Source organism: Trachypithecus francoisi, unplaced genomic scaffold (assembly GCF_009764315.1).
Source record: "Trachypithecus francoisi isolate TF-2019V2 unplaced genomic scaffold, Tfra_2.0 Lachesis_group8, whole genome shotgun sequence".
NCBI lineage: Eukaryota > Metazoa > Chordata > Mammalia > Primates > Cercopithecidae > Trachypithecus > Trachypithecus francoisi.
In genome coordinates, this window is record NW_022681473.1 from 17,767,132 (window position 1) to 17,779,487 (window position 12,356).

Here is a 12,356-nt window from a genome sequence, read left to right on the forward strand (position 1 = left end):
ATAATTCTAGCTACTTGGGAGGCTGAGGCACAAGAATCACTTGAATCTGGGCGGCGGAGGTTGCAGGGAGCTAAGATCACACTGCACTCCAGCCTGGGCAACAAGCAAGACTTCATCTAAAAAAAAAAAAAAAAATTATTACTTATTTAATGTCTACAACGTGGTAAGCAATTTTCATGGTTTTGTTGGTGTTACTGAAATCTTACAAACACCCTATGAGTTAGTTACTATTATTATTGTCATCCCCATTTTACAGATATAAAAACAGGGCCCAGAGAAGTTATGAGATATCCGTAAGGTCATCCAGTTAATGGGGCACAGGTGGGATGTACACTAGATCTTTCTAACGCCATGGGGCCTGTGTTCTTCTAGGTCAAGGTTAATATTACCACTTCTAACGATCATGACAAGTTTACTCTGTGCCAGCCACCATTTTAAGCACATCATATACTTCTCCTTCAATCATTACAACTATTATTATTCCCATTTTACAAATGAGGAAACAGGCTCAAAGAAATTAAATACCTTTCTCAAGGGCACAGCTAGTATGTTGTGAAACCAGGATTTGAACTCAAGAAGTCTGGTTCCAATTGCCTGCTCTTAACCATCCAGAAAGCTTCCAGTCCATGGAGGATGGGGAGCGGGAGATGCTCTGGTGATCATCTGGGGATAAAAGAACTACTCCACTAGCTGCAGATGAATATGTGAGGTGGAGGGGATCTCTGGCTTGGCTGCTGTCGTGGAGTCTATTTGCTTTTTCTTTTCCTGTTTTTCCAGCTCACACCTGCTGCCCCAGGGCCTAGCCATGATGCTTGCAGCACATAAGGCAGGCGCATGTGGAGACACCATGCCCCTGAACAGGCTCCGGCTTCCAGCTGCCTGTGGATTACATTCTTTTACGCACACATCATCACAGACTGGAGCCTCCTTCAGCAGCCCGTCCCCAGACTTCAGCGTCCTGGATAAAGTAAGCCTGGCAGTGAGATGGGAGAGGGCAGTTCCTCTTCTAGCAATAGTAACTGCCTTGAAGTCTCTACCACCCCCATTTGCAGTTCTGATCAGATGCATAGGTGTGTGTGTGGGGAAGCTGGGGCCCTGACCTTGAGGACAAAATGAGAATAGCTTACAAAATCAGGGGATGCTTTCTGGGATACATACAGTTTTTCTACATATGCACCAGCTGCAGTACAGTGGGGAAAGCATGGCATTGAGGAGATGAGGTTGACACAGAAGCTTGATGCTTATACTTGGGGAGAAAACAAACTTATCCTAATTCTGAATTCATCTCTAACTGCAGCCGGTGCCGTGTGGGTAACCTTGGCCCTTCTGTTGTTACTGCCATTCCCATAATTCCCTCACACTGCTATTGACATGGACTGGCTACGATGCTTCCTCCTGCTCAAACAGAAAGGTCTGAGGTTTCTGTCAAACAGCAGGCCTCTAGGTGAGGAGTGGGTAGGTTTCCAGCCACAAATAGAGGAATACCATTCCAGAAGCCCCTTAGTATCAATAACTGTATAATTCTACCTTGGTATTGAGAATTTTTGGTTCTTACAGGATTCTACCACCTACACTCAAATCTTGTGGTGCTTTCATGTATCTGATTGTTTGGAAGGGACTGAGGAGAGAGCTGGGGCAAATGCAAAGCTGTGGCTGTGGGGGGCTAAGATGCATATCGAAGGTTCACTCTCATAAGCTCCCTCACATCACAGGAAAGGGAAAAGAGGTCAGTCTTCTGGAGTGATTGATCAAAACCAAGGTCATATGTCACAGAGTGGTGGCAGCCAGTAACCAGTACCTAAGCAGTCGCCTTCTAAATCAAGTTATTTGAGGGGCAGGAACTATATCTTATTCATGACTGTATCCTCATTTGCAGAATAGCTCCCGGCACAAAATCAGCACTCAGGAAACATTTGGCGAAATGAAGTGCTGACACATACAGCAAGATGGATGAGCCATGAAAACACTGTGCTATTAGGTTGGTGCAAAAGTACCTACAGTCTTTGCCATTGAAAATAATGGCAAAACCTCAATTCCTTTTACACCAACCTAAAACATGAAACTAGTCACAAAATTTTTTTTTTTTTTTTTTTTTTGGAGACAGAGTCTCACTCTGTCACCAGCCTGGAGTGCAGTGGTGCGATCTTGCAACCTCCGCCTCCTGGGTTCAAGCGATTCTCCTGCCTCAGGCTCCCAAGTAGCTGGAACTACTGGCGTGCGCCACCACGCCCAGCTAATTTTTGTATTTTTAGTAGAGATGGGGTTTCACCATGTTGGCCAGGATGGTCTCCATCTCTTGATCTCATGATCCATCCGCCTTGGCCTCCCAACATGCTAGGATTATAGGCATAAGCCACTGTGCCTGGCCATTTTTTTATTTTTATTTTTATTTTTTTTTGAGACACAGTCTCGCTCTGTTACCCAGGCTGGAGTGCAGCAGCATGATCTTGGCTCATTGCAACCTCCGCCTCCCAGGTTCAAGCAATTCTGCCTGAGCCTCCCAAGTAACTGGGATTATAGACGTCCACCACCATGCCCAGCTAATTTTTTTATTTTTAGTAGAGACAGGGTTTCACCATGTTGGCCAGGCTGGTTTTGAACTCCTAACCTCAAATGATCCGCCTGCTTCAGCCTCCCAAAGTGCTGGGATTACAGGCATGAGCCACTACATCTGGCCAAGACCACATATGCAATTCTACTTATTTGATTTTTTTTTTTTTTAAAGACAGAGTCTTACTCTGTTGCCCAGGCTGGAGTGCAGTGGTGTGATCTCAGCTTACTACAACCTCTGCCCTGCAGGCTCAAGCAATTCTCCCACCTCAGTCTCCCAAGTAATTGGGACCACAGACACACGCCACCATGCCTGGCTAAGTTTTTTGTATTTTTGGTAGAGATGGGGGTTCACCATGTTGCCTAGGCTGGTCTGGAACTCCTGAGCTCAAGCAATCCTCCCCACTTGGCTTCCCCAAGTGCTGGGATTACAGCACTTGGGGCCACTGTGCCTGGCCTCAATTCTACTTATTTGAAATGCCCAGTGGAAAAAGCTATAGAGACAGAAAGTAGATTAGGGGTTGCCTAGGGTTGGGGAAGATGGCAGAGAGGGGACTGAAGAGTAATGGCTAAGGGGTGTAGGATTTCTTTTTAGGGTAATGAAAACATTCTAAAATGTACCGTGGTAATGGATGCACAACTCTGGAAATACATTAAAAGCCATTGAATTTTACACTTTAAATGGGTGAAGTGTATGGTTTGTGAATTGTATCCCAAAAAGCTGTTGAAAAGAAATATTTGATGAATAAACAAATGAACAAATAAATATAGGATATAGTTGTTGACTCTTGTTCTTAGAGTTACTTGGAATCATGGACTATTAGAATCATGTAAAATGCCAGACAAGGAATATTCACTCACACATTCACTCATATACTGATTCATTCAGCAGGCATTTATGGAGTGTCTGGCATGTATCTAGGTACTATGCTAAGTGATAGTGATTAAGCAGCAAACAAGATTACTATGGATCCTACTTGCCTCTTGGGACATACATACTCACACTTATGGTTCCTTTTCTTTATTTAGAAACTCTCTAATTATTGTCATACCTTCATTCTTAACTTCAGTATTTTTTATTTTTATTTTTTTTTGAGATGGAATCTTGCTGTGTCACCCAGGCTGGAGTGCTCTGTGGCCCAGGCTGGAGTGCAGTGGAGCAATCTCAGCTCACTGCAAGCTCCGCCTCCCAGGTTCACGCTATTCTCCTGCCTCAGCCTCCCGAGTAGCTGGGACTACAGGCACCCACCACCACGCCCGGCTAATTTTTCTTTTTCTTTTTTTTTTTTTTTTAGTAGAGATGATCTCAATCTGACCTCGTGATCCGTCTGTCTCGGCCTCCCAAAGTGCTGGGATTACAGGTATGAGCCACCACGCCTGGCCTTAAGTTCAGTCTTTAAGGATGCTGAGTTTATCCCCCAGATTCTGGGGCTGAATCTTCCTTAAAACGATCTGAGCCCAGGCTGACTGCGGTGGCTCATGCCTGTAATCCCAGCACTTTAGGAGGCCTAGGTGGGCAGATCATTTGAGGTCAGGAGTTTGAGACCAGCCTGGGCAACATGGTGAAACCCCATCTCTACTAAAAATACAAAAAAAAAAAAAAAAAAAAATTAGCCGGGCATAGTGTGCACACCTATAATCCCAGCTACTCAGGAGGCTGAGGCAGGAGAATCACTTGAACCCAGGGAGAGGCGGGGTGGAGGTTGCAGTCAGTCGAGATTGCACCACTGCACTTCAGCCTGGGCGACAGAGTGAGATTCTGTCTCAAAGAAAACAAATAAACAAAAAAAATTTTTTTTTAATAAAATGATTTCTGCCCAAAAGGGAACAATCATGGAAATTTAAAGCTAACTCCATTTGGCTGCTTTTAAATTACAAGAGATAATCTCCCGTACTTTTTTTTTTTTCAGTGAAGAAAAAAATATCCAAATCTCCTTTGGATAGCAGATAAATTAAAATTATAAAACCTGAACTGCAGCTTTTACCAGTGGCCAGTTGCCATCAGGAAAGAAAATTATCCACTGAATAATGAGGGAGAAAAAAACCTACACAATTTTGAGTGTGTGATCACTAAACAGGTTTCGCACATGACCAGCAAAACTAGGTCATGAGCTGTGAGCTGCAAAACACCCTGCCCCACCTTGAGGCTGGTGTCTGTCACTGGGAGCAATGGAGTTCCCATCTTCCAAGTCAGTGGAGGAGTTGGCTGGCACGTTTCAAAAGGAGTGAGTTGATTCTTGGTGCAGTGCAGCCAATGCACTTTGTTTTCAGTGGGTCAAACCACAAAGCAGAAATGATGCCATGACACAGGGAGGTGGGAGCATGAGGAGACTCTGAATCTTCTTGGGCTCCTGATCCCCCATCTCTGGATTCAGGCTGACTGCAGTTCTAGTCCCACCACTGCTACTTACAAGCTATCAGTATATTCGCACATTGTCATCCTGTCTGAGCCTCAGTTCCCACTTCAGTGAAGTGAGCAGTAACAGTACCCTTCCCTCAACTGGGCTTCATCACTTTCATGCCTTTTTTTTTTTTTTTTTTTTTTTTTTTTTTTGAGATCCAGTCTCAAAAAAGAGATCTGTTCCCCATGCTGGAGTGCAGTGGCACAATCTCGGCTCACTGCAACCTCTGCCTCCCAAGTTCAAGTGATTCTCCTGCCTCAGCCTCCCAAGCAGCTGGGATTACAGGTGCCCACCACCATGCCAGGCTCATTTTTGTATTTTTAGCAGAGACAGGGTTTCACCATGTTGAACTCCTGACCTCAGGTGATCCATCCACCTTGGCCTCCCAAAGTGCTGGGATTACAGGCATGAGCTACCGCGCCCAGTTGCTTTCACGCCCTTCTGGTTTCCAACCGCAACCCTCTTCATCACAAGTCACTGCCAACCCTTGCCCCCTCTTTTCTCAGAATATCCTCTAGGGGTATGTGTGGGAGTGTGGGTGTGTATTTGTGTGTGTGTTTTGTTGTTGTTGTTTGCCTAATACTCTCACCACCCTCCAACTCTGTCTTCAGAGCCGGAGGCTCCCCACAGAAACCACAAAGGATCATTTTAAAAGGAAGTAACAGTTTTTACAAGGATTAGGTGAGATAGTTAAGGTAAACAAATTTAAACAGAACAGTGAAGGTAAATGCATTCAATATGATTTAAGGAAGGTAAGGCATTCTTCAATAAACATGATTTTTGCTACATGTCCATTTGCAACCCTAGCTCGGGTTTTTTTTTTTTTTTTTTTTTGAGATGGAGTCTTGCTCTGTCGCACAGGCTGGAGTGCAATGGCGCGATCTCTGCTCACTGAAACCTCTGCCTCCCAGGTTCAAGAGATTCTCTTGCCTCTACCTCCTGAATAGCTGGGACTACAGGCAAGCGCAACCGTGCCTGGCTATTTTTTTGTATTTTTAGTAGAGATGGAGTTTCACCATGTAGGTCAGGCTAATCTTGAATATCTGGCTTCAGGTGATCTGCCTGCCTTGGCCTCCCAAAGTGCTGAAATTACAGGTGTGAGCCACTGCGCCTGGCCTAGCTCAGGTTTTGAGTTAAGTAAGTAAAAGTTAACTGAGGCATAGTCCAATATACCTCATGTGGTTAAAAATTGTGAATGATGGTGAAACCCAACACAGAAATTAGGGGCTTCTAACTATTTCTGCCAAGTCTTGGTTCTGGACGGATCTTTAAAAGCTTCTTCTGGCATAAATAATATAATGTGCCCTTCCTTCAACTGGGGCTTTATCACCTTTACGCCCTTCTGGTCCCCAACCTCAACTCTCTTCATCACAAGTCACTGCCAACCCTTGCCCCTGATATGGTTAGGCTTTGTGTTCCCACCTAAATCTCAACCCGAATTGTAATCCCCAGGTGTTGAGAGGCAGACCTGGTGGGAGGTGATTGGATCACATGGGCAGTTTCCCCTATGCTGTTCTTGTGATAGTGAGTGAGTTCTCAAGACATTTGATGGTTTTATAAGCGTCTGGCATTTCCCCTGCCTGTATTTCTCTCTCCGGCTACCATGTGAAAAAGGTCCTTGCTTCCCCTTTGCCTTCTGCCATGATTGTAAGTTTCCTGAGGCCACGTGGAACTGTGAATCAATTAAATCTCTTTTCTTTATAAATTACACAGTCTTGGGTAGTATCTTTACAGTAGTGTGAAAACACAAAAATGCAGCCCCTCTTTTCTCAGAATATCCTCTAGGGTGTGTGTGTGTGTGAGGGGGGATTGGAGGGGTTTAGCCTTTTTCTTCATCTTCATCTCACCACCCTCCAACTCTATCTTCAGACCCTGAGGCTCCCCACAGAAACCACAAAGGATCATTTCGCTTCCCTTTGGAAATGCAGAATCTATTATGTTTTGGGGCACATCCCAAATAGACCCCTCTCCCACTGCCAGTTTCTTTCCTAAATGCTCCTTTTTTTCATTTGTATACACTTCAGGTTTCTCTAGGAAGCAGCGGCCCACAGAGAGCTGAGTTGGTTTCAAGAATCCAGGAGACATACCTGGCTGCTTTCTGAGTGAGCTCCAGCGGGAAATCAGGACACAGTAATTGCAGCAAACAGTGATATTCTTTCATGGTCAGCAAATCTGAAGTGGAAATGGAGAGGAACACATTAGGTCTCTGCATTTCAAGTCACTGGCCTCTTTTTGTTCATTTCATGAGTTTCAGACTTGGTCTTGGTAGAGTTGCTCTTTTATTTTATTTTATTTTTTTTTGGAGACAGAGTCTCGCTCTGTCGCCCAGGCTGGAGTGCAGTGGCCGGATCTCAGCTCACTGCAAGCTCCGCCTCCCGGGTTTACGCCATTCTCTCGCCTCAGCCTCCCGAGTAGCTGGGACTACAGGCGCCCGCCATCTCGCCCGGCTAATTTTTTGTATATTTTAGTAGAGACGGGGTTTCACCGTGTTAGCCAGGATGGTCTCGATCTCCTGACCTCGTGATCCGCCCGTCTCGGCCTCCCAAAGTGCTGGGATTACAGGCTTGAGCCACCGCGCCCGGCCGAGTTGCTCTTTTAAAAGCAAGTCAGTGTTAAGGGTATGCTAGTCTCTAACCTCCAGGTGTGAGATTTTTAAGATCAATATTTCTACAAAGCTTTTCCTGGGTGGGAAGCATCCAGTTACAACATTTTGACCAAAGGAGCCTCACTGGCATGAAAGTTGGTCGGGTGAAGAGAGCAAACAAGAGAGGCACCTTCATCAGCCTTCTTTGGGTTTCCCTGTATATAAAAATCTGGAAGAACAAGTTATTCCAAAGTTGGTTAAATCTGCTGAAATTCTCTGGCATGGTAACATTTCCCACCACATGCCCAAAGACCATCCACAGAATATCTGGAAGCAGTACTAAGGGAAACAGTCTTGCTGTGTATGGAGGAGAAGAGTATAGCATAGAAACCCACAGACCTCATTACTCTGTCATCCAGTACTGCAGCAGGCTGGCTTCTTTTGAATGCCTGAACACAAATCTGGTCATCCTATTATAAGAAGCCAAGACAAAGGTCCAAGATATACAGTCAAGGCAACCAAATGATTCCTGATATACAGAAGCAGTGCTTCGGGAGAGGTGAGCCAAGATGAGGCTCTGTGGTCCAGCAGATAACCTAGACAGGTGAATCTCAGAGAGATTTATAGGATTCCAAGGGAGAAGAAATACACTGATGCTTAAGTTATTTTGTTGCTGCATGTACTGAAGGCAAAAGATTTTAGATCAGACAAGGAGTAAGAATGTGCAAGTATTACCATATACCAAAGCATTTCGAATATGGAAGGGCCCGGTGATGCTAAAGTGAGAGCAATCCACCCCGAAGCCTGCCTAATTGGGAGGAGGATGAGTGAGAGGAGGGAATCCAGAGGGCATGGCTACATTTGGGGAATGAAGATGATGATCATAGGCACTTGGTTTCTTTGGACCTAAGTTAGCTCAAGCCACAGGAATCCAGATCTTCTGCCCCTGTTAGTTCGGTTGATGCTTTTCCAAGACAAAAACCCCAAATCTCCAGGGAAAGGCCTGGGTTCCTAGTACTTTTTCATCAAAGCTCAATTCAATGTGGGGACAGAGAGTTTGACTAACCACACTGCCAAAGTCAGAAACACCAAAGGAACAGACTCAGCGTCAATATAGGTCAAAGGATCAAGATGGTTTTGTGGCACTCTCCTCTTCCCACTCGCCTGACCTCGGGCACAGCCTGGCAGGAGGTCTTGTTCTTCAAGGGAGGGAGTCATCGCCACTCGTGGTCTCAGGCTTGGGGTGAGGAAAAAGGTGAAGGGAAGGGAGAAAAGCCACTGAATCTAGTGTGTTCCCACTTTATTCTCACTCCAGAACTCACCATCTAGAGAGAAGAGAAGAGTGATTTCCGGCAGGGCAGGGAGTAAATAAAGGAAAGTTCTATCTTTGAATCATCAGTGCTTTTCTAGGCTAAACTTTGGTGGATATATCTGATAGCATTCTTAGGGAGAGTCAGAGTGTTTCATAGGAACTTACATTTATCTCCCAAATTACCTACAAAATATCCTTGGGAAGATAACAGAATGAAGGAAAATGAAAAAATGAGAGAGAGAGAGAGAGAGAAAGAGAGAGAGTGTTACTTGATTAAGAAAGACAATGCTAGGAATCAACATTAGCTTCCTGGTTTCTAGACCCTAGGCCCTCTTCAGGTTTTTGATATTATTCTAACTCATGTACTTCAAATACTTGCTTCTGAGGACAGAAGAATGATTTACAAAAATCACTGTGTGCTTCTCTAATACGACAAAAGCTCTTAAAAATATGAAAAACAGAATACATCCAGCACCACTTCTGGAACTTGACTCTTCTAAATGTTAAGTGAGGACAGTAGTCATATAAAGAGATTAATGAAAATGCAAGCAAATAAACAACTTTTAATTGTGGAGAGAGTAGTTATATTATTGTTATTATTATTCTTCCACGCAGACTCTGTGTTGGGGATGTGGAGAGAGGAGTTCTAATTCTACTGAAGTAGTGACCAAATAATATCAAGGGCAGATGATTTCTGCTACTTCAAGACACTCCTCAGCTGTTGTACAGTGGGTACTGAGAGAACTATGAGTGGTAAGACTTGTTTCAAAATCAGAATACTGATAAGCATATGGGAGCTTGTTCCCTTTCTGCTCCATAGGCTAGGATTCAAATTTTGGCTCTGCGATTCACCAGGTATGTAATCTTGGGCAAATTGCTTAACATCTCTAAGTCTCAGTTTCTCATCTGTAAAATGCAAGTGATACCGACACTTTTCAGGGTTAAAGTCAACTGTAAGACAGATGATGTCTATAAAGTCCTTAGCAGAATGTCTAGAACTTAGTAACATCAAACAGTGGGAGTTTGTTTTGGTTCTGTTTTTAAATTCTGGAGGCAAGGAGAAGAGAGGAGGAAGGTATTTGTTGCTGAGGTTTTTTTTTCATTTTAAATTTTAATTAATTAATTAATTATGATGGGGGGGTCTCACTCTGTTACCCAGGCTGGAGTACAGTGGCATAGCTCACTGCAGTCTTGAACTCCTGAGCTCAAGCGATCCTCCTGCCTCAGCCTCCAAGTAGCTGGGACTACAAGCATATGCCACCAAGCCCTACTCATTTAAAAAATTTTTGTAGAGACGGGGTCTCGTGCCGTCACCCAGGCTAGTCACAAACTTCCCACCTCAGCCTCCCAAAGTGCTGGGATTACAGGCATGAGCCTGGCTGTTGCTGAATTTGGACATTTAAACACCTAAAAGTGTTCTGCCTTGCAAGTTCTCTGTTGGGTTGCCTGAGCCAAATCCGTTTTGAACACTCTCCTGCAGTGGCCACTCACTTCCTATTCCCATGTGCCTGCTCTGTTCCAGGCTCCCCATTATGATGAACAAGCTAGCAGTCCCCCTAGCTTCTGTGGCCTGCATTTGGGCACCAGTTCACCCTAATGCTCCTGTCCATTTTGGGTCCTTTAGCTCTTAGAACTGTCCAAGATCTCAAAGGCCCTTCTCCCAGCCTTTTGTGCTCCAGCAGTAACTGTAAAGAGAGTGAGTAGTCATGGAGATCTGTGCTCAGCTCTTGAATTAACTCACTTAGGCCAGGTGCAGTGGCTCATGCCTATAATCCCAGCACTTTGGGAGGCCGAGGCAGGTGGATCACCTGAGGTCAGGAGTTTGAGACCAGCCTGGCCAACATGGCGAAACCCCATCTCTACTAAAAATACAAAAAGTATCCCAGCATGGTGGCAGGTGCCTGTAATCCAGCTACTCGGGAGGCAGGAGAATTACTCGAACCTAGGAGGCAGAGGTTGCAGTGAGCTGAGGTCACATCACTGCACTCCAGCCTGGGCGACAAAGCAAGACTCCATCCCCCGCCGCCCCCCAAAAAAATAAAAAATTAAAAAAAATTAACTCACTTAGCCTTCAGAGCATACTACCTTACGAAGTAGACTCCATTATTCCCAGTACCATTTCACAGATGAGGATGAGAAAATTTAGAGGGATGAAATAAGCTGGTGAGCAAGGAGAGGAGGGTCCAGGATAGGGGAGAGGAAGGGGACCTGTCTTCCCTGAGCAAGATCTCAGGCTCGAAGGGAGAGAAGGGAGGCTGATGGCAGGAGGGGCTTAACAATAACACAGTTAACATTTATTGAGCACGTCTCTCGGGGAGGCACTGATCTAAGGGGTTTACATATGTTACCTCACTAATCTTCACTACTATTACCCTCATTTCACAGAAACAAAAACTCAGATTGTGCACACTTAAGAGGTAGAACTGGAATTCAAACCCAGGCAGTCTGGCTCGAAAGCCCACCCAGCTAACATTGTCAGCACCTTGATCTTATCAGCTATAATGTGTGAGGCTTAAGAGCTTGTTTTCTCCTCCAAACTAACTGCAGGAACTAAATAGCTCCAGATGAACTGGATCAAGAAGACAATTCAAGTGAATTGACATTTTCCACGTAAGCAACCGAGTCTTAAAGGTTCTAATTACTGTCAACAGCGAAGACCGAGGCTCCAGCACAGCAGCCTCAGGCCAGAGGACATGGGCTGGGGGACACCTGTGCTGGTGGCCACACCGTGGTCTCTCATCCCCATCCCCATCTCATGCCCGCCACTCTTCTACCTGGCAGGTGCAGGGGAGTTAAGTATTGTGTATCAATAGACACCTCTAGAAATCTCCCCACAATTAGAAGAGTGTCAGCCAGTAGGTCCTGCAAGTTCAAAGGCAAAGACATAATAAGGTTTTGATGTAAGATCAAAATCAGAACACTCTCCACAAATTTGTGTGTCTCCTTTCGTGGGTGGTCAGACTGCCAAACTTTCTTCTTCTAAGCCTTGCACTAGTCTCACCAATTGTGTGGCTGGCTCCAGACCAGAGGTGTTTTACGCCGTTGATCCTATCTTCTCCAGAGGCAGCACAGCATAGCGTTGTGGTTAATAGCATGGACTTGGGAGTTAGATTGTTCGAGTCCAAATTCTAGCTTTGCCACTGACTTCAAGTTACTTAACCTTTAAGCTCTCCATGCCTCAGTTTCCCCATTTACGAAATGACAGTATGAACATTGCAGAGTTGTTGTGAGTTAATGTAAAGTGCTTAGAACAGTGTCTGACCCATCATAAGGGCCGTCTGTTAGTACTTGCTATTATTATTTTAGAAATAAAGAAACTAGAGCTCAGTGAGGCATAATCATTTTCTCAAGGAAACAGCTAGGAAAAGGGCTGAGATTCAGACCTAGGCCTAGCACAGGCTCTGAAGGTCCTGCAAGTTCCACCCTAGCAGGTGGGATCCAGCTGGTTTGTGAAGGACTTCTGATGATAGGATTATTCACACTAGATGACTGACAGACTTTATATCTA

The 12,356-nt window shown here is 44.9% G+C and overlaps 1 protein-coding gene across 4 annotated transcripts in view; it reads right to left on the minus strand.

Annotated features, from left to right (window-relative positions):
• Positions 1 to 12,356, minus strand: part of CUNH11orf49 (chromosome unknown C11orf49 homolog) — a 226,603-nt gene that overhangs the window by 20,896 nt on the left and 193,351 nt on the right. For all 4 annotated transcript variants that reach the window (XM_033206304.1, XM_033206308.1, XM_033206306.1 and 1 more), the window contains exon 4: positions 7,040 to 7,124. In XM_033206304.1, the coding sequence (XP_033062195.1) occupies positions 7,040 to 7,124 (85 nt within the window). The remainder of the gene's footprint in view (positions 1 to 7,039; positions 7,125 to 12,356) is intronic.